Source organism: Dreissena polymorpha, chromosome 8 (assembly GCF_020536995.1).
Source record: "Dreissena polymorpha isolate Duluth1 chromosome 8, UMN_Dpol_1.0, whole genome shotgun sequence".
NCBI classification, from domain to species: domain Eukaryota; kingdom Metazoa; phylum Mollusca; class Bivalvia; order Myida; family Dreissenidae; genus Dreissena; species Dreissena polymorpha.
This window is the reverse complement of record NC_068362.1, coordinates 72,032,073-72,057,682: the sequence shown is the minus strand read 5'-3', so window position 1 is coordinate 72,057,682 and position 25,610 is coordinate 72,032,073. Positions and strand designations below refer to the sequence as shown.

Here is a 25,610-nt window from a genome sequence, read left to right as displayed (position 1 = left end):
GTAATATTCTAAACATAGTTAGTTTCAACCTATTTAGGTTTAGGTACATTGAAAGCCTTGGGCTTAAATGAGTCTCGTTCTCAGTCTGCGCTTAATGCAGTCAGCACTGGCTATTCTGGGATGACACTTTCCGCTTTTTGGGGAATTTTATTTAAATAAAGTCTCATCTAAACAATAATCCAGTTTAAGCTGAAAGTATTGTTCCTGTGCACAGGCTAATCTTAGATAACACTTTATGCACATGGAGTAAGCCCAGTTTTCTCATAACGAGGCTTGTACGTTTCTCTTGAGTATGTTTCCTGAAAAGGACTAGTACTTGATGTATTTGAAAAGAGTCACAGTGTTTTTTGAAGCCATTGGCTAATTTGATAAATGTGCCTTGCTCATGTTGTGTGTCTAACCCTTTCTGGCACAGAAGCAAAGTGAAAATGGCTGTATGCAACTATCATAAAATCATGACTGCCTGTGAGCAGCAAACAGCATGTGAGCAGCAAACAGCATGTGAGCAGCAAACAGCATGTGAGCAGCAAACAGCATGTGAGCATCAAACAGACTGAAACCACAGCAGACTGCAAGTTACTCTCAGGCTGTTTTGGTTGTATGCTGGTTGCATGTACCCATTTTTAATTCATTACTGAGCAGTAAAGGTTTAGTGGACAGCCATTATTTTCTCAGTAACCCAGGTTTCCCGATGTAAAGGGTTGATAGACAGCCATTATTTTCTCAGTAACCCAGGTTTCCCCACGGTGGAGGGTGAGCTGGTGAGAGGTCTGCTGGAGGCGGGCGTTATACCCCAGGATCACCATGACAACATCTGGAAGGTACACACATAGTGTGGTACAAGTCTAAGTCTTTGGCTTCGAATTGACAAATATACTGTACAATATAAGAATTTGTCTCATGTTTGATAATGTACTGGGTTTATGAAGAAAAAATTGTCGCAAAATGCAAATTTTAATAGCAATTATTATTCATTGGCTAGTTTGGAAAAGCAAAGAATAGGCTGTTTAAATTGTTGTTTATTTGTATTTTTTCAACATATTGGCAGCACTCATCCAGTTTCACTTTCCATAAGCAACTGTAAACATTCATATCATTAAACAGTCAAGTAACAGTGGTCAGAAAACTTATTGTACTCTCACATTTTCATTGGCAAGAAAAGGAAATCTAAAGTGTTAAACCATTTCTAAATGAACATACTTTCCATGTGTTTTTTTTTTGCCCATGCTCTCAAATAAGCCAGCCAACATGGATAATTACAGGCTTGCTGATTCAAGTTTCTGCTTAATTATGTATCAAGCATTTAGCAGGGGTGTCAATTTTCCGGATTATTCCGGAAATCCGGATTTGAGCCGTCTGTTGATTTTGAGGTGAATGTAAATCCGATGAGTTTATTTAAGGCAGGTGGGGGTAGGGACAAAATTATTTTAGTGCGGAATCATTTCAGAACGAATATTGTTATAGCATCGTCGGCATTCCGGACATTTGCGCTTGGTACCGATTTTATTTATTGATTTCTGATTGGTAAGCGGCTGGCACTGACATGAGCAGTAACTGGCTAAGTAAAGCACTGCAATATCATATTTTAAAACAATATGTTAATCAAATTATATATTGACTGCGTATTTGCAAGGTTACTTGTTACTGGTTTTTATTTTGCTGCAGTCAAACGATATGCATATTTTATTTCATTTGCAAATGATGTATCGTGACATGTTTTCGGACAGTCGTTTTCGGATATGCTGGTTTTTCGATTTTAATTTAATTTCGAAGTTCTTAATATCATTTGTTTAGAATGACAAATACACCTGCGGTGTTACGGATGGTTTGGTTTATAAAATTGTGCATTGTACCCACCAGAAATTGCACCTAGAAAGACTATAAAAAAGAACAAAAAGCTAGGGCTTGTGGGGTTGGGCCCTCTCTTCCCTTTATCCTACGGCTTAATTTTCCGGATTTCAAATTTGGGGCAATTGACACCCCTGTTTAGCCTTTAAACTACAGTTTATCAAACTGCTGTGTTGATATCTACCTGATTCAAAAGTGCCTGACATTTTAATAGGTAAGGTCAGTAGAGTTTATAGCAGTTATTGTTTATATGATCAGACATATAACTTAAAATCAACAATAAGTCATCATTTTTATGTCCCCCACTATAGTAGTGGGGGACATATTGTTTTTGCCCTGTCTATTGGTCTGTTGGTTGGTTGGTCTGTTGGTTTGCGCCAACTTAAACATTTGCAATAACTTTTGCAATATTGAAGATAGCAACTTGATATTTGGCATGCATATGTATATCATGGAGCTGCACATTTTAAGTGGTGAAAGGTCAAGGTCAAGGTCATCCTTCAAGGTCAGAGGTCAAATATATGTGGCCGAAATCGCTCATTTTATGAGTACTTTTGCAATATTGAAGATAGCAACTTGATATTTGGCATGCATGTGTATCTCATGGAGCTGCACATTTTGAGTGGTCAAAGGTCAAGGTCATCCTTCATGGTCAAATATATGGGTCAAAATTGCTCATGTAATGTCACTTCTGCAATATTGAAGCTAGCAATTTTATATTTGACATGCATGTGTATCTCATGGAGCTGCACATTTTCAGTGGTGAAGGGTCAAGGTCATCCTTCAAGGTCAAACGTCATATACGGGGACATAGTGTTTCACAAACACATCTTGTTTATCGAATGAATCAGACTGCACAGGCTAATCTGGGTCACCATGTTGTAATTGATATGGTTTCCACATAGCGACCAGGAGGTCACGGGTTCGATACCCCACTGTGAAAGCGTTCTTTAGATCTCTCACAAAGACACCAAGTACATGTTCGAGACTCAGCAAATCGACTTGAGAGCGTTTAAATAAGCCTGAGGCTTTGTTGCAATTGAGCTTAAATAACTAAACTAATCTGGGAGGAAACTTTATGCACAAGCATTAAGCCCCATTTTCCCAGCGCGAGGCTCAACTATTATGAAGATATAACAGTTTCACTCTTGAAATAATTAATGTTTCATTTACTGTCTGTTGTTCTGTTCATATTTAATGAATATCTCAGTCACTGTCTGTTCTGTTCATATTTAATGGATATCTCATTCAATGTCTGTTGTTCTGTTCATATTTCATGAATATCTCATTCACTGTCTGTTGTTCTGTTCATATTTAATGAATATCGTAGTCACTGTCTGTTGTTCTGTTCATATTGAATGAATATCTCTGTCAATGTCTGTTGTTCTGTTCATATTTTATGAATATCTCATTCACTGTCTGTTGTTTTGTTCATATTTAATGAATATCTAATTCACTGACTGTTGTTCGGTTCAAATTTAATGAATATCTCATTATGTCTGTTGTTATGTTCATATTTAATGAATGTATCATTAACTGTTTGTTGTTCTGTTCATATTTAATGAATATTTCATTCACTGTCTGTTGTTCTGTTCACATTTAATGAATATCTTATTTACTGTCTGTTGTTCTGTTCCAGATGTCCTTTCAGAGAGCTGCCCGCACAGACAAGGGTGTGTCAGCAGCTGGAAATGTGTGTTCTCTAAAGATATGTAGATTTTATTTTATGCATAAAGGTGAAAGGTTTAGATTTGTTTGGTTTACAGTCTTATATTGATTATAGACCTTCAACCATTTTTTCTAATTACTGGATTACCATGTCAAAAATTCGTTGTCCGTTAAAAATGTGAAATTTTTTTTTTTTAATTACATCAGTCAGTAGCCATTTAAAGCCTTTAATCCTATAACTGCAGTAAGATTCATCAGATAAACAACCTATTGTATAACTGAGCTTTATAAAATTGCCATTTTAGAACACATTTATAAGATCAGTTTAAATGTGTCATGCAACAAAATGTTGATTTATAAAACATTGCTTTTTGTTATATGATAATGTCGATTACGTGATATTTAGGTTGGAATGATACCGTAGAAGAAATAGAATATAAAGAGAGTATTGGATACAGAAGAACTTTATCATGGTTTTCACGAAACATAAAAGAATTGGAACGCATTTAACTTATTTTTTTTATAAGGAACTTATTCTCATATTGACAAACAAACTGTTCTAGAAGTAATTGTCATGTTCATATTCCAAAGAAAATGTGTGTATTATAATGGAACAAGCTTTCATCAATAATTTACTGTAACAAAAACGTACATTACCAACATAGCATTTAATCTGAACTTGACTCAAAAGTCTTCTGCATGGGCAAGTGGTAGCACAATTGTTTTTGCTTCTACAGGTCCCAGGCCCAAACCTGAGGTTATGTGCCCTTTTTTTATTTTATATTATCCCTTGTTATTAGAATTATTTAAAACTGTTCCAAATAAGATTAAATAATTTTCAGCGAGGCTGTTTTCAGAGAAAACCCGAGCTATTGTCATAGCCAGCTCGTTGTCCGCCGTAGGCGTCGTGCTAAAACCTTAACATTGGCCATAATTTTTTAAATATTGAAGATAGCACCTTGATATTTGGCATGCATGTGTATCTCATAAAGCTGCACATTTTGAGTGGTGAACATCATCCTTCAAGGTCTAGGGTCGAAAAAACAAAGTCAAGGGAAGTAATAAGCTTTAAATGGACATAGTTATCTGACCTGCCCATGTATATATTTTTGTTAAATAAATCAAAGCGGCGCAGTAGGCATTGTGTTTCTGACAAACACATTGTGGTAAAAGGTCAAGGTCATCCTTTACGGTCTATGGTAAAAAATACAGATTAAATGGAAGTAATAAGCTTTAAAAAAGGAGAAAATTATTCAATATTGAACATAGCCACTTTATATATTTGGCATGCATGTGTATCTCATGGAGCTGCACATTTTGAGTGGTGAATCTACAGTCACAGTATAGTGGCTTTTAATTATTTGCTACTAAAAATAGAAATTTGTTACAGACAATTATTTTCAAGGGAAATAATTTACATAATTATTAATCTCATATTATATATTTCCTTACCAAGAATTGAAGTTCTTTTCACAGTTACTGTACAGATTTATTATTTTGATTATTTATAACCCAAATGATTGAGTTTTCAAAGTTTTTTTTATAAATCATATATAATTACTTCAAGAGTGAATTGCTTTGATGTTCATTACATACCTGTGGACTTATTTCCATAGATACATGATCAACTCTGGTTATGATCTCTTTTAAACCACAGGCCTTGGTTGTCAGTGATGTCTGACATGGTCATAATTGACTGTGAGACCCCCCCCCCCCCCCCCCCCGTTTGGATTGGACAAAATTCAAGGGAAGTAATAACCTTTAAAGGGAGATGATTTCTATACCTGCCATATGATAAATAGAAATTTTATTTCAATGCGGTGCAGTAGGGGGCATTGTGTTTCTGACAAACACATCTCTTGTTGGGTCACTAGGTCAAAGGTCAAGGTCACTGTGACTTATAAAAAAAAATCTGACAAGCTTTCGCAGCCAAGCGTGGCACCAGTTATGCAGTGCTCTTGTTATTAAATTATTTTCATGGCATTTTTTTTTTATACAAAAATCTTTGAACAAGTTCCTTTAACCCTGGTATTTTAAACTTCATTTTATTTAAAATTCTCCTAATATCCTCTAGTTATGAGTTTCTGTGCTTAAATTATAAATACATCTCAATAACATTTAATTAAATAAAATAAAAATGGGTGTTCTATTTAAAAACGCTTATATCATATAAATATTTTGTCACTATGCAACCCTTGCCTAATGTAATGCATTCTTTGTTTACATGTGTGTAAATGTTGAGAACCTGGTAGACAAAATCAACGAGAAACTTCCAGATCAAATACGTGTAATGGGTGAGTGCGGACATTTTCTGTCAATATTGCTAACATCTGTTTATAGATTTATGAAACTTTTCTTCTAATTGAGTGGTCTTATAGTGTTTATTATTTATTCCTGTTTCTCTTATAAAGTCACATACTTTTGTGTCACCAGTAATTTAAAAAGTTTTTGGTATTAGATAGATGAAACTTTGGAAACAATTTAACCATGCAAACTTGAGCACCTCAGTATTAAGGTTTGGATGTTCCCTTTTTAGCAAAAAACACATATCTTTCAAAATGTATTGCTGCTAGCAGCCTGAAACTTTACAAAGTCAACCATATCAAACATGTGAAATTGCCCACCTAAATACCCATGTTAATTTTTTTTCCAACACAAGTTCAGTTTTCAGGCAAAAGCAGGGTAATTGTGTCCTAAATATGGACACATTTTTAGCTCGCAATATTTTTGACGCTGAATGTTCATATCTTAAGAAAAAAGCAAGTCTTAGGTCATTTTTTCTCAGAGCAGGAATTCACTTAGTTCTTGTAGAAAAGTTGTTAGTTGTAACATCAGTTGTATAAATTTTGACATGTCACAAAATATTTTTGTAAAATACATATACAATATTACTTTGTTTTTATGATGTTCTGAAAACAAGTGTCCCCTCATATCACATAGAGGGAATCAGACAAAGATTTTGTTTTGAAAACAGAAACACAAGTTGCCTATATGGCTTCCTCAATTGAACTGTTGAATACAGAATGTTTTTCAGACATTGATGAGTATAAACAAACACTAAGAAAATTCAATAAAATTATAAATCATATCTAAACAGCAATACTTACAGTACAAGTTAGAAACTTTCATTTTTTAATGCTTGTAAATGAACTTCTCTGAAGCTTAGGAATTTCAGGGGGGGGTTAACCCTTTGCATGCTGGGAAATTTGTTGTCTGCTAAAATGTCGTCTGCTGAATTTCTAAAATTAGCATTTTCTTCGATTTTTATGTCCCCCACAATAGAAGTGAGGGACATATTGTTTTTGCCCTGTCTGTTGGTCTGTTGGTTGGTCTGTTGGTTGGTTTGCGCCAACTTTAACATTTTGCAATAACTTTTGCTATATTGAAGATAGCAACTTCATATTTGGCATGCATGTGCATCTCATGAAGCTGCACATTTTGAGTGGTGAAAGGTTTAGGTCAAGGTCATCCTTCAAGGTCAGAGGTCAAATATATGTGGCCAAAATCGCTCATTTTATGAATACTTTTGCAATATTGAAGATAGCAGCTTGATATTTGGCATGCATGTGTATCTCATGGAGCTGCACATTTTAAGTGGTGAAAGGTCAAGGTCATCCTTCAAGGTATGAGGTCAAATATATGTTGCCCAAATCGCTTATTTTATAAATACTTTTGCAATATTGAAGATAGCAACTTGATATTTGGCATGCATGTGCATCTCATGGAGCTGCACATTTTGAGTGGTGAAAGGTCAAGGTCATCCTTCAAGGTCAGAGGTCAAATATATGTGGCCCAAATCGCTTATTTTATTAATACTTTTGCAATATTGAAGATAGCAACTTGATATTTGGCATGCATGTGTATCTCATGGAGCTGCACATTTTGAGTGGTGAAAGGTCAAGGTCATCCTTCACAAGGTCAAGGTCATCCTTCAAAGTCAAACGTCATATAGGGGGACATTGTTTTTCACAAACACATCTTGTTTTTAAACAATACTATCAGAAAAGCAAACAGTTTGGATCCTGATGAGCCGCCACGTTCTGTGGCGTCTCATCTGGATCCAAACTGTTTGCAAAGGCCTTCAAAATTCGGTTCCAGCACTGAGAGAGTAAATTGTTGTTATCAGTTTTCTGTAGTGAGCTGTTAGACTTCAGGTGTGATTGTTTTGTTTTTTCAGATGTAATCAGAACAACCAAGGGATTCAATGCCAAGAATCACTGCTCTGGAAGGACTTACATCTATCTCATCCCTACGCTTGCTTTCTCATCTGTTGAAGAGGTGAATATCAATCAAAATTAGGGCCTTTTTCTTGCACTAGTTGTATGCTTTATACCGTTGCATCCCCTCGGAATGTTTCTTTTAAATCATACAGTTTTGGGAAATTCACTTTAAAAAATTGTAACCCAGTTTTGTTCATTCTCCTATATTTGAAAAAATAATCCTCAAATACCAAAAAATAATGGTATTTATACCCCAAAACAAAAGCCAAGGAACACATCTCCCAGCACTTAAATAGCTTTTAAGTGCAAAAATTTACACCAACTAAGTACTTATAGCCCTTTTTACCAAAGCATCCCACTGTTGGTGACATTCTGAGTGTAAAACTGAATTACAAGTCTGTGATATTCAGATATGATTAACTCTGGAAATGTTCTCTAGTCGGACATATTGTGAATGTTCTAGCAGTATAACTATCACATTGTTATGCCCCTGGTAGGGTGGCATATAGCAGTTGAACTGTCAGTCCATTTGTTTGTCTGTCTGTCTGTCTGTCTGTCTGTCTGTCTGTCTGTCTGTCTGTCTCTCTCTGTCTGTCTGTCTGTCTGTCTGTCTGTCTGTCTGTCTGTCTGTCTGTCTCTGTCTGTCTGTCTGTCGTGTGTCTGTCTGTCTGTCTGTCTGTCTGTCTGTCTGTCTGTCTGTCTGTCTGTCTGTCTGTCTGTCTGTCCAAGGGAAGTAATAAGCTTTAAAAAGGAGATAATTTCTTAACCTGCCAAATGATATATTGAAATTTTATTTTAAAGCGGTGCAATAGGGGGCATTGTGTTTCTGACAAACACATCTCTTGTTTTAATTTGTTATCATTGATTCCTTCCTTGTGGCAAATCACATCTTCCTTAGATGGTCATTATATGACATGTTTAGCTCAACTATGCATCTTACAGGTTTAGCTATACCACTCAACCATTTGGCAAACATTGCATACTGCTAGGCTTAAGGTTTTCATTTGTAAGTAACATGTACTGATCTGTACTTAACTGAAACTTCACACAAATTACCTCAGGGTACAGAGAAGGCCCATAACTCAGATCTCCACAATAGCTTAATTATGCCCCTTTAATATATTGTGTCACCTTGAAGTAAATCTATTTTCTATATATGAATCCTGGAGTCAATATATTTTCTGGAGGGTTGTCTTGAAGTAATAGTGTAGGTTATCTTTTTTCTAGACTATTGTCCTGGATTAATCTGTTTTCTATATAGTGACATAAAGCTTAACTTTATCTTAACTGTGACCCTGAAAAAAAAATATTTTCTGATCGTATTCTTTTTATGCTCGCCCAAAATTTATTTTTGGGGGAGCATATAGTCGCCGCTTTGTCTGTCCGTGCGTGTGTGCGTCTGTCCGTCCGTCTTGCACAATTTTTGTCCAGGCTATTTCTCAGCAACTAATGACCAAAATTCAATGAAACTTTATGGGAAGCTTCACTACCAAGAGGAGATGTGCATGTTATCAGCGGGTTCTGGTCGGATGATTTTTCTTAGAGTAATGGCCCTTTGAAATTTTCTATAAAAAAATTATTGTCCCCCCAACTACTGTGCCCTCAAGACGTTTCCTTTAATCTGAATATATCGTGCAATATTGTGACAAAAAAAACTTTGGGGAGCATCACCCGTCTCCGATGGTTTCTTGTTTCCTAAATGTGACCTTAAGCTTAATATATTTTCTGTACAGTTATCATGAATTGTATTTGTTTTCTTGACAGTGACCTTTTTGTTAATATATTTTATAGACAGTACTTATGGGGGTAATCTATTGTTTATAAAATGAAATTGCATAAAACCAGAACATCCTGCAAGTGACTTGCAGTTTGTTCAGGTTTTATGCTGTTTGCTGCTCATCAGTATCTTCGGGTTGGAAATGAGGCCTTTAAAACTTGAATATAGTTAGAAAGGTCTTTAATTTAACTTTCTAAGGGACTAAGTGTGTTAAAATATGTGGTCAAGGGTTAAATAAAAGTGAGTTTTTCCTTGATCTTGAATTAAATCAATTTTCTACACAGTGACCTTGAAAAAACCATTTTTTATACAGTGACCTTAAATAAAATTAATTTTCTAGTCAGTGACCATGAATAAAATCAATTTTCTAGACAGTAACATTGGAGTATCGCACGACATTGGACATCATAGAGAGAGTGAATGAAGTCCTACAGAAGTTTAAAGGGACCCACAATTTCCACAACTTTACATCGGGCATGTATGTACCTGAACTATTTACCAGATGTCATCATCACATCATGTATGTACCTGTACCAGCTTTAATCATCACATCATGAATGTACCTTTACCAGATTTCATCATCACATCATATATGTACCTGTACAAGATTTCATCATCACATCATGTATGTACCTGTACCAGATTTCATCATCACATCATATATGTAGCTGTACCAGCTTTAATCATCACATCATATATGTACCTTAACCAGATGTCATCATCACATCATATATGTAGCTGTACCAGCTTTAATCATCACATCATGAATGTACCTGTACCAGATTTCATCATCACATCATGTATGTACCTGTACAAGATTTCATCATCACATCATGTATGTACCTGTACCAGATTTCATCATCACATCATATATGCAGCTGTACCAGCTTTAATGATCACATCATATATGTATTTGTACCAGATTTCATCATCACATCATATATGTACCTGTACCAGATTTAATTATCACATCATGTATGTACCTGTACCAGATTTAATCATCACATCATGAATGTAGCTGTACCAGATTTTACGAATATCTTTGTTTGCATAGATGATTTTTTGTTTCATGTTTGTCATATTGATAATATGATGGAATCACTCGTTTGGTCAGTGTGGTGGTTTGTCAACAAAAATGTCATAATAACATCCTTTCACATTTCTCAATAAATTCATTTGAAACTGAAAAAATGTCATCACCATAAAGTGCAGATGTGCATTTTTTATTTTATTTTTGTCCTCTGTGATTCACATATTCCAGTGATGTGTGCGCTGATCAAGAGGGCAGGATATTAACCCATTTATGCCTAGTGGACCCTCCCATCCTTTTAAATTGGATCAATTTATTTCCAAAATTAGGGATGTATAGTATTTTTCTTTCTATATTTAGAATATTTTTTACAAAAATTCCTTTAAGCAAACAGCGCAGACCCTGATGAGACGCCTTATCATGCGACGTCTCATCTGGATCTACGCTGTTTGCCAAGGCCTTTTTTCTAGACGCTAGGCATAAATGGGTTAATCAGATTGGCAAAGCTCTAGTTATTAAATCATTCACAGCTACATATATTTATACTCTATATTTATATTTCAAGAAAGCCAGAGGATGGTTCAGCAAGAAGATACATTTGGAATTTTGAGGTATTTCTTTGTAGTAATTTTATACTTTGAATACAGCAGAACATTATTGCTTCAGTTTATTTAATTTAATTAAAAAAAATAATTGGGTGTACATGCAATATTTGTGTGTTAGACAATTGAAACTATTCAATATGAGTAGATTTATAGGTTCTGATATTCACTGATGAAAAAAGACATTTTAACCAAAGTGTGGACAAGTTCCCTGTGTTTTATTTCTTGTAAGTATAAAATAATATCTTAATATAAGTGCATTGGTTAACAGAGTGTAATTTGTGTAACCACCCATTTTGTGGACAACTCAAAAGTTGTTTATGGATCTGTGATCAAACAATTTGGTTTTATGGTAAAACTTCTTTTTCCCTTTTACTACCCAATGACTTTGCTTTGTTTTCCAGTGCGGGCTGCCATTTGTTCGGGACGGTGTGGAATTCTGCGTGCTGTCAGTGAGTGGACAGAGCTTCATGCTTCACCAGATAAGGAAAATGATTGGTACGTAGCAACCTGTCGGGGATCATCAGCTTAAAAAATGCTTTTATCCATGAAGAAAATGACGACCTAGGTAACTGTTATATATATATTTCTATGAGTCACTCTCTTGGAAAACTGGGGGGAACAAATACCTAAAAAGTGTTGACTGAGATTATCAAGGATGATATTTTTTGCTTTTATGGAATTTTTTGTTTAAAAGAAGCTTTTTTGAAACAAAATCCAGTCTATGCGTTAGTGTTGTAATAGATTAGCCTGTGCGGACTGAACAGGTTATTCTGGGACGACACTTAACACACATCCATCAACCCTTCGCGGACTGAACAGGTTATTCTGGGACGACACTTTAAGCGCATGCAACAAGCCTGCGTGGACTGAACAGGTTATTCTGGGACAACACTTATCACGCATGCAACAAGCCTGCGCGGACTGAACAGGTTATTCTGGGACAACACTTAACACGCATGCAACAAGCCTGCACGGACTGAACAGGTTATTCTGGGACGACACTTTACGCGCATGCATCAAGCCTGCGCGGACTGAACAGGTTATTCTGGGACAACACTTAACACGCATGCAACAAGCCTGCGTGGACTGAACAGGTTATTCTGGGACAACACTTTACGTGCATGCAACAAGCCTGCGCGGACTGAACAGGTTATTCTGGGACAACACTTATCACGCTTGCAACAAGCCTGCGCGGACTGAACAGGTTATTCTGGGACAACACTTATCACGCATGCAACAAGCCTGCGCCAACTGAACAGGTTATTCTGGGACAACACTTATCACGCATGCAACAAGCCTGCACGGACTGAACAGGTTATTCTGGGACAACACTTATCACGCATGCAACAAGCCTGCGCGGACTGAACAGGATATTTTGGGACGACACTTTACGCGCATGCAACAAGCCTGCGCGGACTGAACAGGTTATTCTGGGACGACACTTATCACGCATGCAACAAGCCTGTTTTCCCAGAGAGCTACTTGTATATATTTGGTAGGAAGCCACTTAAGCTATAACGATAAGGGAGTCTGTATTCACAAACATTAGAGTATTAATTTCAGGCTCTGACTCAAGGAAGGATCACAAAATACATGTTTTAAATCAGAATCCTTTGCTATAGAGTATTAAGAAAGTTTATCACCACAAGTTATTTATATTGCTCAAGAAAAAACCCTTCACAAATTTGTTTAATTTTAGGGTAAGATACAAGCATCCATATTTATGCCCCACATCTAAGAAGTAGAATTTTATTGCTTTGCACCTGGCCGTCAGTCGAATGGTCCGTCCTATTAACCATTTCATTTCCATACAATACTTATGTTTAAAAAAGCTTGTCCAACTAGTTGAATTAAGAGAAGTATAATGATTTTTATTTCTGCCTTATTTATAAACTGGGGTTGGGGGCATTGACATCATTTCAAGTCATGCTAGTTTTTTGTTTGGAGAGGATACATGTTTTGCTTTCATCTCTTGTTACAACTTAAGTGTGAACAGCAAAAAACACAATTCACTACAGTGTTCACTCTATTGACTTCATTAGCACAAATTTGGCATCAGCCTCTTTCCTGCCTGCATACTCATCTGTAATTAGAACTGTGCCCTTCAGAATAAAGTTCATTAAAAGTTAGAAAAAAATGTTTTTTACCTAATCCTACTGCCGTTGTACTGAATACACATTTTTCTGTCGCAGGTCTGACCATCGCTATAGTGCGTGGGTTTGCAGATATTGAATCCATTGACAACGCGTGGGAGAGCGAAAAGGTTTATGGTGTTGATATTTATTAAAACAGATTAGAAAAAAGGTGCTTTTCGTAACAATTCGGATATAGAGTCTTGCCATATTGATTGCAGACGTACTTTGTATTAGAATTTAAAAGAAATTTTTGGAAAGCAAGTGACTAGTTTCGTGCCTTTCACAGACCTCTAACTATTTTCTGGTAATTAATACTTTTATGTACTGTTCCTAGTTTAAAAACAACATTGAAGCTTACTTTACATTCATCTTGATTCACAGATGGACATTCCAAAGGCTCCGTCTTTGGGACTCATGCTGGACAAGGTGTGTGTATTCTAGTTTATTTGTTAATCTTAAAATATATGTCTCTTTTGTCTTAAACAGACGCACCCCTCAAGACAAAGTCAGATCTTTTTACAAGTCCATTCCATAATGAAAGTGCCCTTTTGCACATTGTTTCTATCTTAAGAGTTATAATAACATGCCTACAGACACTTCAAAATACCTAAGTAAATTCGTCTCAGTTTTAAAGACAAATGAGTAGTGATAGAAAATGCAATTGTGTACATTTTTGTTCCAGCTTCACTATAATCAATACAACGAAAAGTTCTGTAAAGATGGGTCACATGATAAGATAGACTTCTCTACTATAAAGGTAAGCTTCAATTACAAAAAAGCTTATAACAATGTCATGCTCACGCAACAAAATTGTTACTTTTTCATCAATTTTATTGAATTGTTGCTTGACTTCTTTACTATTAAATCTTGGCATCATTGAAGCCATTATCAATCCATATCAAAGTTTATGATGAAATAAAAAATATTTAAAGTCAATGTTATCGTTTGTTATGTAATACACAATTTTATTTTATACCTAGTGGTAAAATATGACCATTTCTGCAGTGAAATAACAGCAGTGAAAATAAACAAATTGTTATTTTCACCGGTGAAAAGAACACATTTTTGGAACTACTTTTTCTATGTTTAGATTATCATATCAAGAGTTACTTCAAGATTGATATATATTTGTATGAACATGAGTGAATTAAAAATGATTTTCCATCAAATCCAACAAATATTCTTTTTATTTTATGCTTTTTTCACTGATTATTTCCATTTTAAAAGAGTTTAACCCGTGAATATTGCTGGTATAATGACGTCATTTTGTGTATTGAAATGTATTGAGGCACGCCACGGGAGAAAGTGTTACTTTTCTTGAAAAAGGGGCATTGAAAAAATAGAAAATGTGTTCATGTCAGTGTAAGATTGTTTGTTATTTCACTCTTGATCAAAGAAAAATAATATTTTCCCTCGTGGCTGCACCACTCGTAAAAAATATTTTCCATAGAAAATATTTTTTTCACTTGTGTACTTCTATGATCACTCATGAAATAACAAATAATCTTACACTGACTTGAACAAATATCCTCTATATTCTGTCTGATATACCAAAAAAAGGTAAAATGAGTTCAATTTGAGGAATATCTATCAAATGATTGTAATGCCATATTGTTAGGACATTGTGAAATTAGTTTTAGCTCATCGCTGGGACCTCTGGGCTGGTATTACTAAAGAATCTCAGGGCAATCCTAAAGAAACTCTTTTAATTGCTGAAATTTCCTAAGTTTCTTCCTTATTTGTGTTTTTGTATTTTCACATTCATTTGTTTAAAGCAAGTATACAATACTAAAATTATCTTCATTCCCATATTGTATGATCAGACCATGTATTTTGTATAGAACTATTGATCTGAAATTAATTTTCTCTTAAGCATAACTTAAGATAAGATTTATGTTAAGCCCTCTGCGAATATGGGCCCTGGATTACATGCCTTATGCTAACCTGACTGGGCTTACAGGGCAAGCTGCCCTACCTCTTCTCTTTAGTAACGAAATTCTAACTTTGACATACATAATGTCTGTCTATTGATGGCATTTGTCCCACAAAGTTTTCCTAGGAAATACAGTACTCATACACAATGTTAAACTTTTCTTTATTTGATCCTAAGAATATTATATAATTCATGTAGAATTTATATTATCATTTCTGTTGATTGAAAATTGCTAAACGTATGCTTCTATTTTTACTTATTATACCATCATTATTACAACTTGTTACATATTCCGACTTGTGTCATTGTGGGTATGCATCACAGCTGTGACAAGCTCTCATTTTGTTTTTTAACCCTTTCCCCCATTAGAAGCAAAGTGAAAATGGCTTTTGCAACCTGCATAAAACCAGAACAGTCTGTTCAGGTTTTTTTACTGTTTGCTGCTCATCAGTATCTTAGGGTTGAAAATGAATCCTTTAAAACTTGTATTTAGTAAGAAAGTTTTAATTAAATATAACTTTCTATGGGACTTAAAATGTGTGATAATTCGTATCTAAGTGGTTAAGGGTTAAAATATGAGCCCTGCTCTGGGAAAACCAGGCTTAATGCATGTGCGTATTGTCCAACATTGGTGTGTGGCATCTGCACTGGCTAATAAGGGACTACACTTTCTGCGTAGAACACATTTTTGAACAGACTTAAAATTTAAATGAAACTTACATAAAGCGGTAAGTCTCCTCTCTGTTAAGCCTGTGCAGATATCAAAGGCTTATCTGGAACAATCCTTAAGGCCCATGCATTAAGCCTGTGCAGATATCAAAGGCTATCTGGAACAATCCTTTAGGCCCATGCATTAAGCCTGTGCAGATATCAAAGGCACATCTGGAACAATCCTTTAGGCCCATGCATTAAGCCTGTGCAGATATCAAAGGCTATCTGGAACAATCCTTTAGGCCCATGCATTAAGCCTGTGCAGATATCACAGGCACATCTGGAACAATCCTTAAGGCCCATGCATTATGCCTGTGCAGATATCAAAGGCTATCTGGAACAATCCTTTAGGCCCATGCATTAAGCCTGTGCAGATATCACAGGCTTATCTGGAACAATCCTTTAGGCCCATGCATTATGCCTGTGCAGATATCAAAGGCTTATCTGGAACAATCCTTTAGGCCCATGCATTAAGCCTGTGCAGATATCACAGGCTTATCTGGAACAATCCTTTAGGCCCATGCATTATGCCTGTGCAGATATCAAAGGCTTATCTGGAACAATCCTTTAGGCCCATGCATTAAGCCTGTGCAGATATCACAGGCTTATCTGGAACAATCCTTTAGGCCCATGCATTAAGCCTGTGCAGATATCAAAGGCTTATCTGGAACAATCCTTTAGGCCCATGCATTAAGCCCATTTTTCCCAGGGTGGTGCTCATATATTTTTGGGTTAGCATCTTGTCATGAACTTTATGAGCTTCTACCATATATGTGTACACTTCATTCCATATACTAGTGTGTTACTAACTGCAGGACAAACTGAAGATTTTCAAGGATGAACAGATATTCCCAAATATCATCAAGACAGAAATTGAAGAACACAGGTATACATTAACTCTTTCCCCCCATAAGAAACAAAGTGAAAATGGCTTTTGCAACCAGCATAAAACCAGAACAACCTGGGAGTAACTCGCAGTTTGTTCAGGTTTTATGCTGCTTGCTGCCCATCAGTATCTAAGGGTTGGAAGCCTTTAAAACTTGAATCTAGTTAGAAAGGTCTTTAATTAAATTTGAATTTCTAAGGGACTACAAATGCGTGAAAATACGTATCTAAGTGGTAAAGTGTTAAGATGACAGTTAATCATATCTTTCTTTATGAACCTAGAAATTTCTTTCTCTTTATGTTTAGTCCTGTAGTTAAAATGGTACTATATTCACAAAGTTTTTATGTCAAATAGAACCAGTAAATTTCAGAAATTAATTAGACTTGTGAATCCTCTTGCTTATCATTTCAAATTCATGTCACATTAAACTGTTTAAACAATATTATTTACTTAAGAATTGATATCATGCACTCCCTGAAACAAAATCATTTAATTTCACATTGTAAGTGCTTAATATGAGAAATTGTAACTACAATCAACAAAACACATTGTTATTAATAAGCAAGCCAACCTAGGATTAATTCTGACAATAGCCTATCATTGTTGATGTTTAACCAAAGTTTGGGAAAGACACATCCATTAATAAATGAAGATCAAGCTTTCTACACTGCTTTAACATTGTCTTATCTCTTTTCTTTTTATGTCCCCGGTAGGGTGGCATATAGCAGTTGAACTGTCCGTCAGTGTGTCAGTATGTGTGTATGTCAGTCTGTCCGTCCGTCCAAAAAAAAAAACTTTAACGTTGGCCATAACTTTTTAGCTCGACTATTATATATGAAATATATATAGTGGAGCTATCCTACTCACCCCGCGTTGCCGTTCCCGTGTCAGTTCGCTTGCAAATGTTAAAGTTTGCGTACTACCCCAAATATTTTCAATGTCCCTTGACATATTGCTTTCATATTTTGAATACTTGTTTACCATCATGACCCCAACCTATGAACAAGAGCAGACAACTGTATCAAGCATTTTGACAGAATTTTTTCCCCTTTTATACTTAGAATGTTTATATTATTGATAAATCTATGTTAAAGTTTGTGTACTACCCAGAATATTTCCTGTGTCCCTTGACATATTGCTTTCATATTTTGTATACTTGTTTACCATCATGACCCAAACCTATAAACAAGAGCAGACAACTGTATCAAGCATTTTGACAGAATTATTGCCTCTTTGATACTTAGAATATGCATATTATTGATAAATATATGTTAAAGTTTGTGTACTACCCCAAATATTTCCTGTGTCCCTTGACATATTGCTTTCATATTTTGCAAACTTGTTTACCAACATGACCCCAACCTATAAACAAGAGCAGACAACTGTATCAAGCATTTTGACAGAATTATTGCCCCTTTTATACTTAGAATATGCATATTATGGATAAATCTACCGGGTATGTTAAAGTTTGCGTACTACCCCAAATATTCCCTGTGTCCCTTGACATATTGCTTTTATTTTTTTGCATACTTGTTTACCATCATGATCCAACCTATAAACAATAGCAGACAACTTTATCAAGCATTTTGACAGAATTATTGCCCCTTTTATACTTAGAATATGCATATTATTGATAAATCTATGTTAAAGTTTGCGTACTACCCCAAATATTTCCTATATCCTTTGACATATTGCTTTCATATTTTGCATACTTGTTAACCATCATGACCCCAACCTACAAACAAGAGCAGACAAGTGTATCAAGCATTTTGACAGAATTATTGCCCCTTTTGTACTTAGATAATTAAACATTTTGCTTACATTGCCATAACTTCTTTATTTATGATCAGATTTTATTAATACTATGACAAAACAACACTTACCTGAAAACCACAATGGATTCCACCCAAACAATACCCCACACCCCAACCCAGAATCCCTGCACTCCCACCCCCCCCCCCCAAAAAAAATATTTTTTTTCCAATTTTTATTTTTTAAAGATCATCTAATAAATGACCACACCCCACATTATAGCCCCCTCTCAACCCCACCCCCCCCCCCACATTTTTTTTTATGCCCCCTTTTTCAAAGAAAAGGGGGCATATAGTGATCGGACTGTCCGTCTGTCTGTCTGTCTGTCTTTCCGTCACACTTTGCGTTTAGGTTTCGAAAAATGCTCATAACTTCTATGTCCCTTGAGATATAACCTTCATATTTGGTATGCATGTGCATATGGACAAGGCCTTTCCATATGCACAAATATTTTTACCTCCTTGACCTTGAACGTAGGGACCGCGTTTAGGTTTCGAAATCTGCCTTTAGGTTTCGAAAAATGCTCATAACTTCTATGTCCCTTGAGATATATCCTTCATATTTGGTATGCATGTGTATATGGACAAGGCCTTTCCATACGCATACAAAATTTTTCCCCTCTTACCTTGACCTTAAACTTAGGGTCCGCGTTTAGGTTTCGAAATCTGCGTTAAGGTTTCGAAAAATGCTCATAACTTCTATGTTCCTTGAGATATAACCTTCATATTTGGTATGCATGTGTATATGGACAAGGCCTTTCCATACGCAAACATATTTTTACCCCTGTGACCTTGACCTTGAACTTAGGGTCCGCATTTAGGTTTTGAAATCTGCGTTTAGGTTTCGAAAAATGCTCATAACTTCTATGTCCCTTGAGATATAACCTTCATATTTGGTATGCATGTGTATATGGACAAGGCCTTTCCATACGCACAAAAAGTTTGACCCCTGTGACCTTGACCTTGAAGTTAGGGTCCGCGTTTAGGTTTCGAAATCTGCTTTTAGGTTTTGAAAAATGCTCATAACTTCTATGTCTCTTGAGATATAACCTTCATATTTGGTATGCATGTGTATATGGACAAGGCCTTTCCATTCGCACAAAAATTTTGACCACTGTGACCTTGACCTTGAAGTTAGGGTCCACGTTAAGGTTTCAAAATCTGTGTTAAGGTTTCGAAAAAAGCTCATAACTTCTATCAAGCGTTTATAGGGGGCATAAATCATCCTATGGTGACAGCTCTTGTTTTTTAATTTTTGAAAGATTGTCTTATAAATGACCACACCCCACATTATACCTACCCCCCTCTTAATCCCCCCTACCCTGCCTACCCCCCTCCCCCCCCCCCCCCCATTTGGCATTCATGTGTATCTCCTGGAGCTGAACATTTTGAGTGGTGAAAGGTGAAGGTCATCCTTCAAGGTCAAATGTCTAATATATGGCGTCTAACGGTCCGTCCAAAAACTTTTAACATTGGCCATAACTAGAATGATCGGGGGTATATTGTTTTTGGCCTGTCTGTCTTTCTGTCTGTCATTCTGTCCCAAAACTTTAACCTTACAGTAAAGTTTTGCAATAACTTTTGAAATATTGAAAATAGCAACTTGATATTTGGCATGCATGTGTATCTCATGGAGCTGCACATTTTGAGTGGTGAAAGGTCAAGGTCATCCTTCAAGGTCAAAGGTCAAAATTTTTAAAATTTAATATATTAAATTTTTGCAATAACTTTTGAAATATTGAACATAGCAACTTGATATTTGGCATGCATGTGTATCTCATGGAGCTGCACATTTTGAGTGGTGAAAGGTCAAGGTCATCCTTCAAGGCCAAAGGTCAAAAATTAAAAAAATTAATATAGTAAAGTTTTGCAATAACTTTTGAAATATTGAACATAGCAACTTGATATTTGGCATGCATGTGTTTCTCATGGAGCTGCACATTTTGAGTGGTGAAAGGTCAAATCCATCCTTTAAGGTTAAAGGTCAAAAATTTAAAAAGTTAATATAGTAAAGTTTTGCAAAATTACTTTTGAAATATTGAACATAGCAACTTGATATTTGGCATGCATGTGTATCTAATGGAGCTGCACATTTTGAGTGGTGAAAGGTCAAGGTCATCCTTCAAGGTCAAAGGTCAAACAAATAATAAAAAATCGAAGCAGCGTTCTCATGAAGCTGCACATTTTGAGTGGTGGAAATTCAATGTCAAGGTCATCCTTCAAGGTCAAAGGTAAAAAATAATAATTCAAAGCGGCGTTCTCATGAAGCTGCACATTTTGAGTGGTGGAAGTTCAAGGTCAAGGTCAACCTTCAAGGTCAAAGGTAAAAAAAAAAGATTTTTTTCAAAGCGGCGTTCTCATGAAACTGCACATTTTGAGTGGTGGAAGTTCAAGGTCAAGGTCATCCTTCAAGGTCAAAGGTAAAAAAAATAATAATTATTATTTCAAAGCGGCGCAATAGGGGGCATTCTGACGAACACATCTCTTGTTTTTAGAATTGCATTAATTTTTAGCTCACCTGATTGCTCAAGTGAGCTTTTGTGATCGGTCTTTGTCTGTCGTCTGTCCATTCCATCCGTTGTATTGTATTTCTGACGAACACATCTCTTGTTTTATAATTATTTCAAACTATTCCAAATATTATAGTTTTGTTAGAAAATTAATTTAATGAAATTAAAAAAAAAAATCTTGTGAATCAGTTAACAACAGAATTTTTTCTGGATGTTATCATTTTTTTAATTTTCTTAATATGCCTTCCTTTATTCTGGGTCATGCAAATACAAATAGTTCTTTAAATTTACTATTTCTTATGTTAAAAATGTTTATTTATAATTGTAAAAGGCACAAAACTAGACCAACTCATAAGGGACCAAAATCATACCTGTCCTTGCACTGTCATGGACTTAACGAAATTAATTATTTTAGCTATTTGTGTGAAAACAAAGACTGTGAATATCTCGCTTCCAGTAGTTGTGATAAGAGACTTTAACAAATTCTTTAACAATAAAAATGTTGCTTATACTGTTATGTAAAAGCTATTTTTTGTAAAATGTATATAATTTGTTGTAATATGCACATATTACTTGCAAACTTTGTCTGGTGTGGAGTGGGATTCCCTCGACCCACTCACACCTATTGACGAGGAGAATAAAATATATCGAACGAAAAAAAAGAAAATCTGTGAACAAGGTTGTTTAAGAGATTATAAAGTGAATACCACTCCTTGACTGTGTGTGACTGAGGTACTTACGCATCTTACTAACGCACATAATTTCTCTGTATGGTTCTTCTTCACTTTATTATGCTCCCCCAAAATTTATTTCACCACTTCGTCTGTCCGTCCGTGTGTCCGTCCGTGCACAATTTTTGTCCGGGCTATTTCTCAGCAATTAATGACCGGAATTCAATGAAACTTTATGGGAAGAGGAGATGTGCATATTATCAGCGGGTTCTGGTCGGATGATTTTTCACAGAGTTATGGTCCTTTGAAATTTGTGAAATTTTCCATTAACTGTACATATAGTGCAATTCTTGTCCGGGCTATTTCTCAGGAACTAATGACCAGAATTCAATGAAACTTTATGGGAAGCTTCACTACCAAGAGGAGATGTGCATATTATCAGCGGGTTCTGGTCGGATGATTTTTCACAGAGTTATGGCCCTTTGAAATTTTCTATAAAAAAATTATTGTCCCCCCAACTACTGTGCCCTCAAGGCGTTTCCTTTTATCTGAATATATAGTGCAATATTGTGAAGAAAAAAAAACCTTTGGGGAGCATCACCCGTTTCCGACAGTTTCTTGTTTATTTAGTATATGTAAAAAAAGCCATTCTTGTTTTTTATTCGATCATGTATATTTGTACCCAACTTCTGACTGGGATAATGAAGTCAATATCAGTCGTGTTCTGAGAAAACTGGGCTTAATGCATGTGCGTAAAGTGTCATCCCAGATTAGCCTGTGCAGTCTGCACAGGCTAATCAGGGATGACACTTTCCGCCTCAACTGGATTTTTTGTGTAGAAGAGACTTCCTTTAAATGAAAAATACCATAACAGCGGAAAGTGTCGTCCCTGGTGGACTGCACAGGCTAATCTGGGATGACACTACGCACATGCATTAAGCCCTGTTTTCTCAGAATGCGTCTCATTTCATTGCAGCATGTTGCAATGGCTGTCCACCCTGCATCTACACACGTGTCTGGCAATAGACACCCGGCTGTGTACACGAAGGAAGTTCATGAAGAACCTTGAGGAAGACTGTGTATGATATACATTGTATTTGTCTTCCAGGGCCCGTATTCACCAACCTATTCTTAAACTCAACATTATTATAAGACTTAATAAAAATACCTGTGTGTGTATATGCAGGTTGAAAATGGTGCTTATAACATTAACACATTCTTTTAAATGAAGAATTCTATCATTAAAGATGTTAACTGCCATGCTACACTTCACTTTTAGTAGTTTTACAACATTACATTGTACAGTTATAAGAATATTTTTTCTTTGTAGACGAAAGTCTAAGAATCGGTTCGTGACTGTGTGCCTTGAAGTATTAAGAAACATTAGCTTGATGAAAATCATGCTTATTATTGCAGGCCATTTTTATTTATTAACCCTTTCCCTCCTACAAGTGATTTGAAATGGCTATGTGCAAACAGCATTAAACCAGAACAGCCTGCGAGTGAATCGCAGGCTGTTCAGGTTTTATGCTGTTTGCTGCTCACCAGTATCTAAGGGTTGGAAATGAAGCCTTTAAAACTTGAATCTAGTAAGGAAGGTCTTTAATTAAATCTAACTTTCTAAGGGACGATAAATGTGCCAAAATAGTATTTAAATGGTAAAGGGTTATGTTTCATGTACTTCATTATGTAGTTGTTGATATCACCTGTTATACTGCTGTTTCTTTTTACCTATAGTTCTGGTGTTATGTCACTGGAGATGGTTATTATGTTATTGCCAAGCAGCTACAAGATAAAAATGTCACACAATCACAAAGTTGTATCAATGACACCCATAAATCACCGAATTTAATGTACAGTTAATGTACCCGACACTTGTGTCATTTGGAATTAAAATTCCAAATTTAAGGATTGTACCTGTTTTGATTTTCCAGAATTGGATAGGAAACAAACCAAAGGGGTCTCTCTGAAAGGTCTAAATTCTGACTAAAATATAGCTGACTTAGGTCACAAGTATACTATAATAAAGTAGTGAAAACATGTTTTTAATATGATGGTATTGTGATCATACCTGCAAACATACAGTGTGGACGCTGAAAATGAGTGGCTGACTCTCTGACAAATATGGCCAGCAAAGCGTTATGTATGCACGGCCTATTTAAGTCTGTTATTTGTCTTTGATTTGAACCTTGCAGAGTGAAGACGGGGGTTGCTTTTTGTATTTTCCAAGAAAGTCAATTTTAGTTCAAGTGAATGCAGATCTTTGGTAGATATTGATACAATGCCTATTTCTCTGTAAGCATATAATGCTGAGGTCATCAAACTTTCCTTTTATTCTTCCCACATTCAATCTTATACAAAATACAGTGGGACCCACCAGTTTGTGGTGTTTTTGGTCATTCTTTTCATATTGTTATAAGAATACATTAAAGTTCCATTAAACAATGAATGGACAATTAAAAACTATGAGCTGTTTGAAGAAAAAAAATCAACATATTTACAGATTTAAAAAAAAATTGCTACATTTATTCTACAGAAAGGAGCACAGGCTGATGACACTTTTCAAGAGGGGATTGACACTGCAGCTTCCAAAGAGGTCGATCAATCTGCAACAGAACCTCTGGCTACCAAGGATACCACGGAAGGAGCATCTGATGAGGTGAAACGAGACACTTGTATCAGGACTTCTCCACCAACACACGAAGTGAATCCTGACGTTGCAAAGCTACTAGCTGAAAAAGGGTCCGTCAATGAGGATGTAAACCTTGATCCTGTTACTAATGGTGCAGACACTGTGAAAAATACAGTGGAGAAAAGTTCAGAGGAAGAACCAGAGATGAGAAAAAGACATGAAAATGTATTGCCTTAGTGATGTGCATGTTTTTATTTAGTTTTAAATATTCTGCTATTCTGCATAAATGGACATTAAAATGAATAAATCATTAAGGCAGTCACTGATTTATTGCAAATTACATAAATTTGTTGCACCACCTCAGCCTTTGTAACGGAATAAATGTTGTCACTTTTCATACAGCCGAGTCAATTGGCTGCATATCATGCAGTAGTTAATATTAAAGCGTTTCTATATGCTAGTATATGACAGGAATGATTTGTTTGCAGATGCATTTGATCTCATTTATTTGTTTTAAAATGCCTCAAATAATTATGTACTATGGTACTTTGTTGGTCTACTGGCTCAGCTGGTGGTTAGAAGGACTACAAATCCGAGGATTGCGAGTTTGACCCACGGTCCGGTAACATAACTGGTGTGTGGATAGGTCATGAATATATCTTCGTACCTCTGATTCAAGCAGAAGTTGGTTACTTGTGTGTGCCTGTGTGGGCACTTATAAATCCGCCATCCCTAGAACGTGAGATGATAAACGGACCGTCGTCATATGATTGAAAATGCTGTTGATAATGGCCAAAAATACAACAAAGCCTGACAATAAAAATCTAAGTTGTTTTATATTTCTATGTTTAAATTTGTTGAAGACACGCAGTATTTGTCTATATAAATTTCGGCGAATTTGGGATACTGTTGTTAAACAAACGAATCGCTGATTTGTTTTTTAACCTATGTGTCTACCGGTACTCTTATTCGAATAAGGTGATCTTTTTGACGGGATGACAAACTAGACTTGTGGCAAAAAGAATTTGCGTGCCCCCACATTACCCTGGCACATGCTGGCACAAACGCTTTTGGGCCACAAGTCCGATGATCTTCAAGAAATGTTCACATGCATACCCAGGTGCCGAAGTCCAAATACTGACGAATATGTTTTGAATTGTTTTTTCGTGCGCC

General features: G+C 35.9%; 1 protein-coding gene across 4 annotated transcripts in view; it reads left to right on the top strand.

Annotated features, from left to right (window-relative positions):
- The window catches only part of LOC127842172 (pseudouridylate synthase 1 homolog), a 36,140-nt gene extending 11,381 nt beyond the window's left edge, over positions 1-24,759 (top strand). For 2 of the 4 annotated variants that reach the window (XM_052371527.1, XM_052371526.1), the window contains exons 5-17: positions 728-821; positions 3,488-3,558; positions 5,743-5,810; positions 7,694-7,794; positions 9,885-9,991; positions 11,109-11,154; positions 11,550-11,643; positions 13,341-13,411; positions 13,665-13,709; positions 13,966-14,040; positions 16,743-16,813; positions 22,782-22,884; positions 24,342-24,759. In XM_052371527.1, coding sequence (XP_052227487.1) covers positions 728-821; positions 3,488-3,558; positions 5,743-5,810; positions 7,694-7,794; positions 9,885-9,991; positions 11,109-11,154; positions 11,550-11,643; positions 13,341-13,411; positions 13,665-13,709; positions 13,966-14,040; positions 16,743-16,813; positions 22,782-22,884; positions 24,342-24,674 — 1,279 coding nt within the window. In that variant the 3' untranslated portion in view covers positions 24,675-24,759. Of the gene's footprint in view, positions 1-675; positions 822-3,487; positions 3,559-5,742; positions 5,811-7,693; positions 7,795-9,884; positions 9,992-11,108; positions 11,155-11,549; positions 11,644-13,340; positions 13,412-13,664; positions 13,710-13,965; positions 14,041-16,742; positions 16,814-22,781; positions 22,885-24,341 lie in introns of all 4 variants that reach the window. The other 2 variants (XM_052371530.1, XM_052371528.1) reach the window with 1 other exon arrangement.
- Positions 24,760-25,610: the final 851 nt, after the last annotated feature.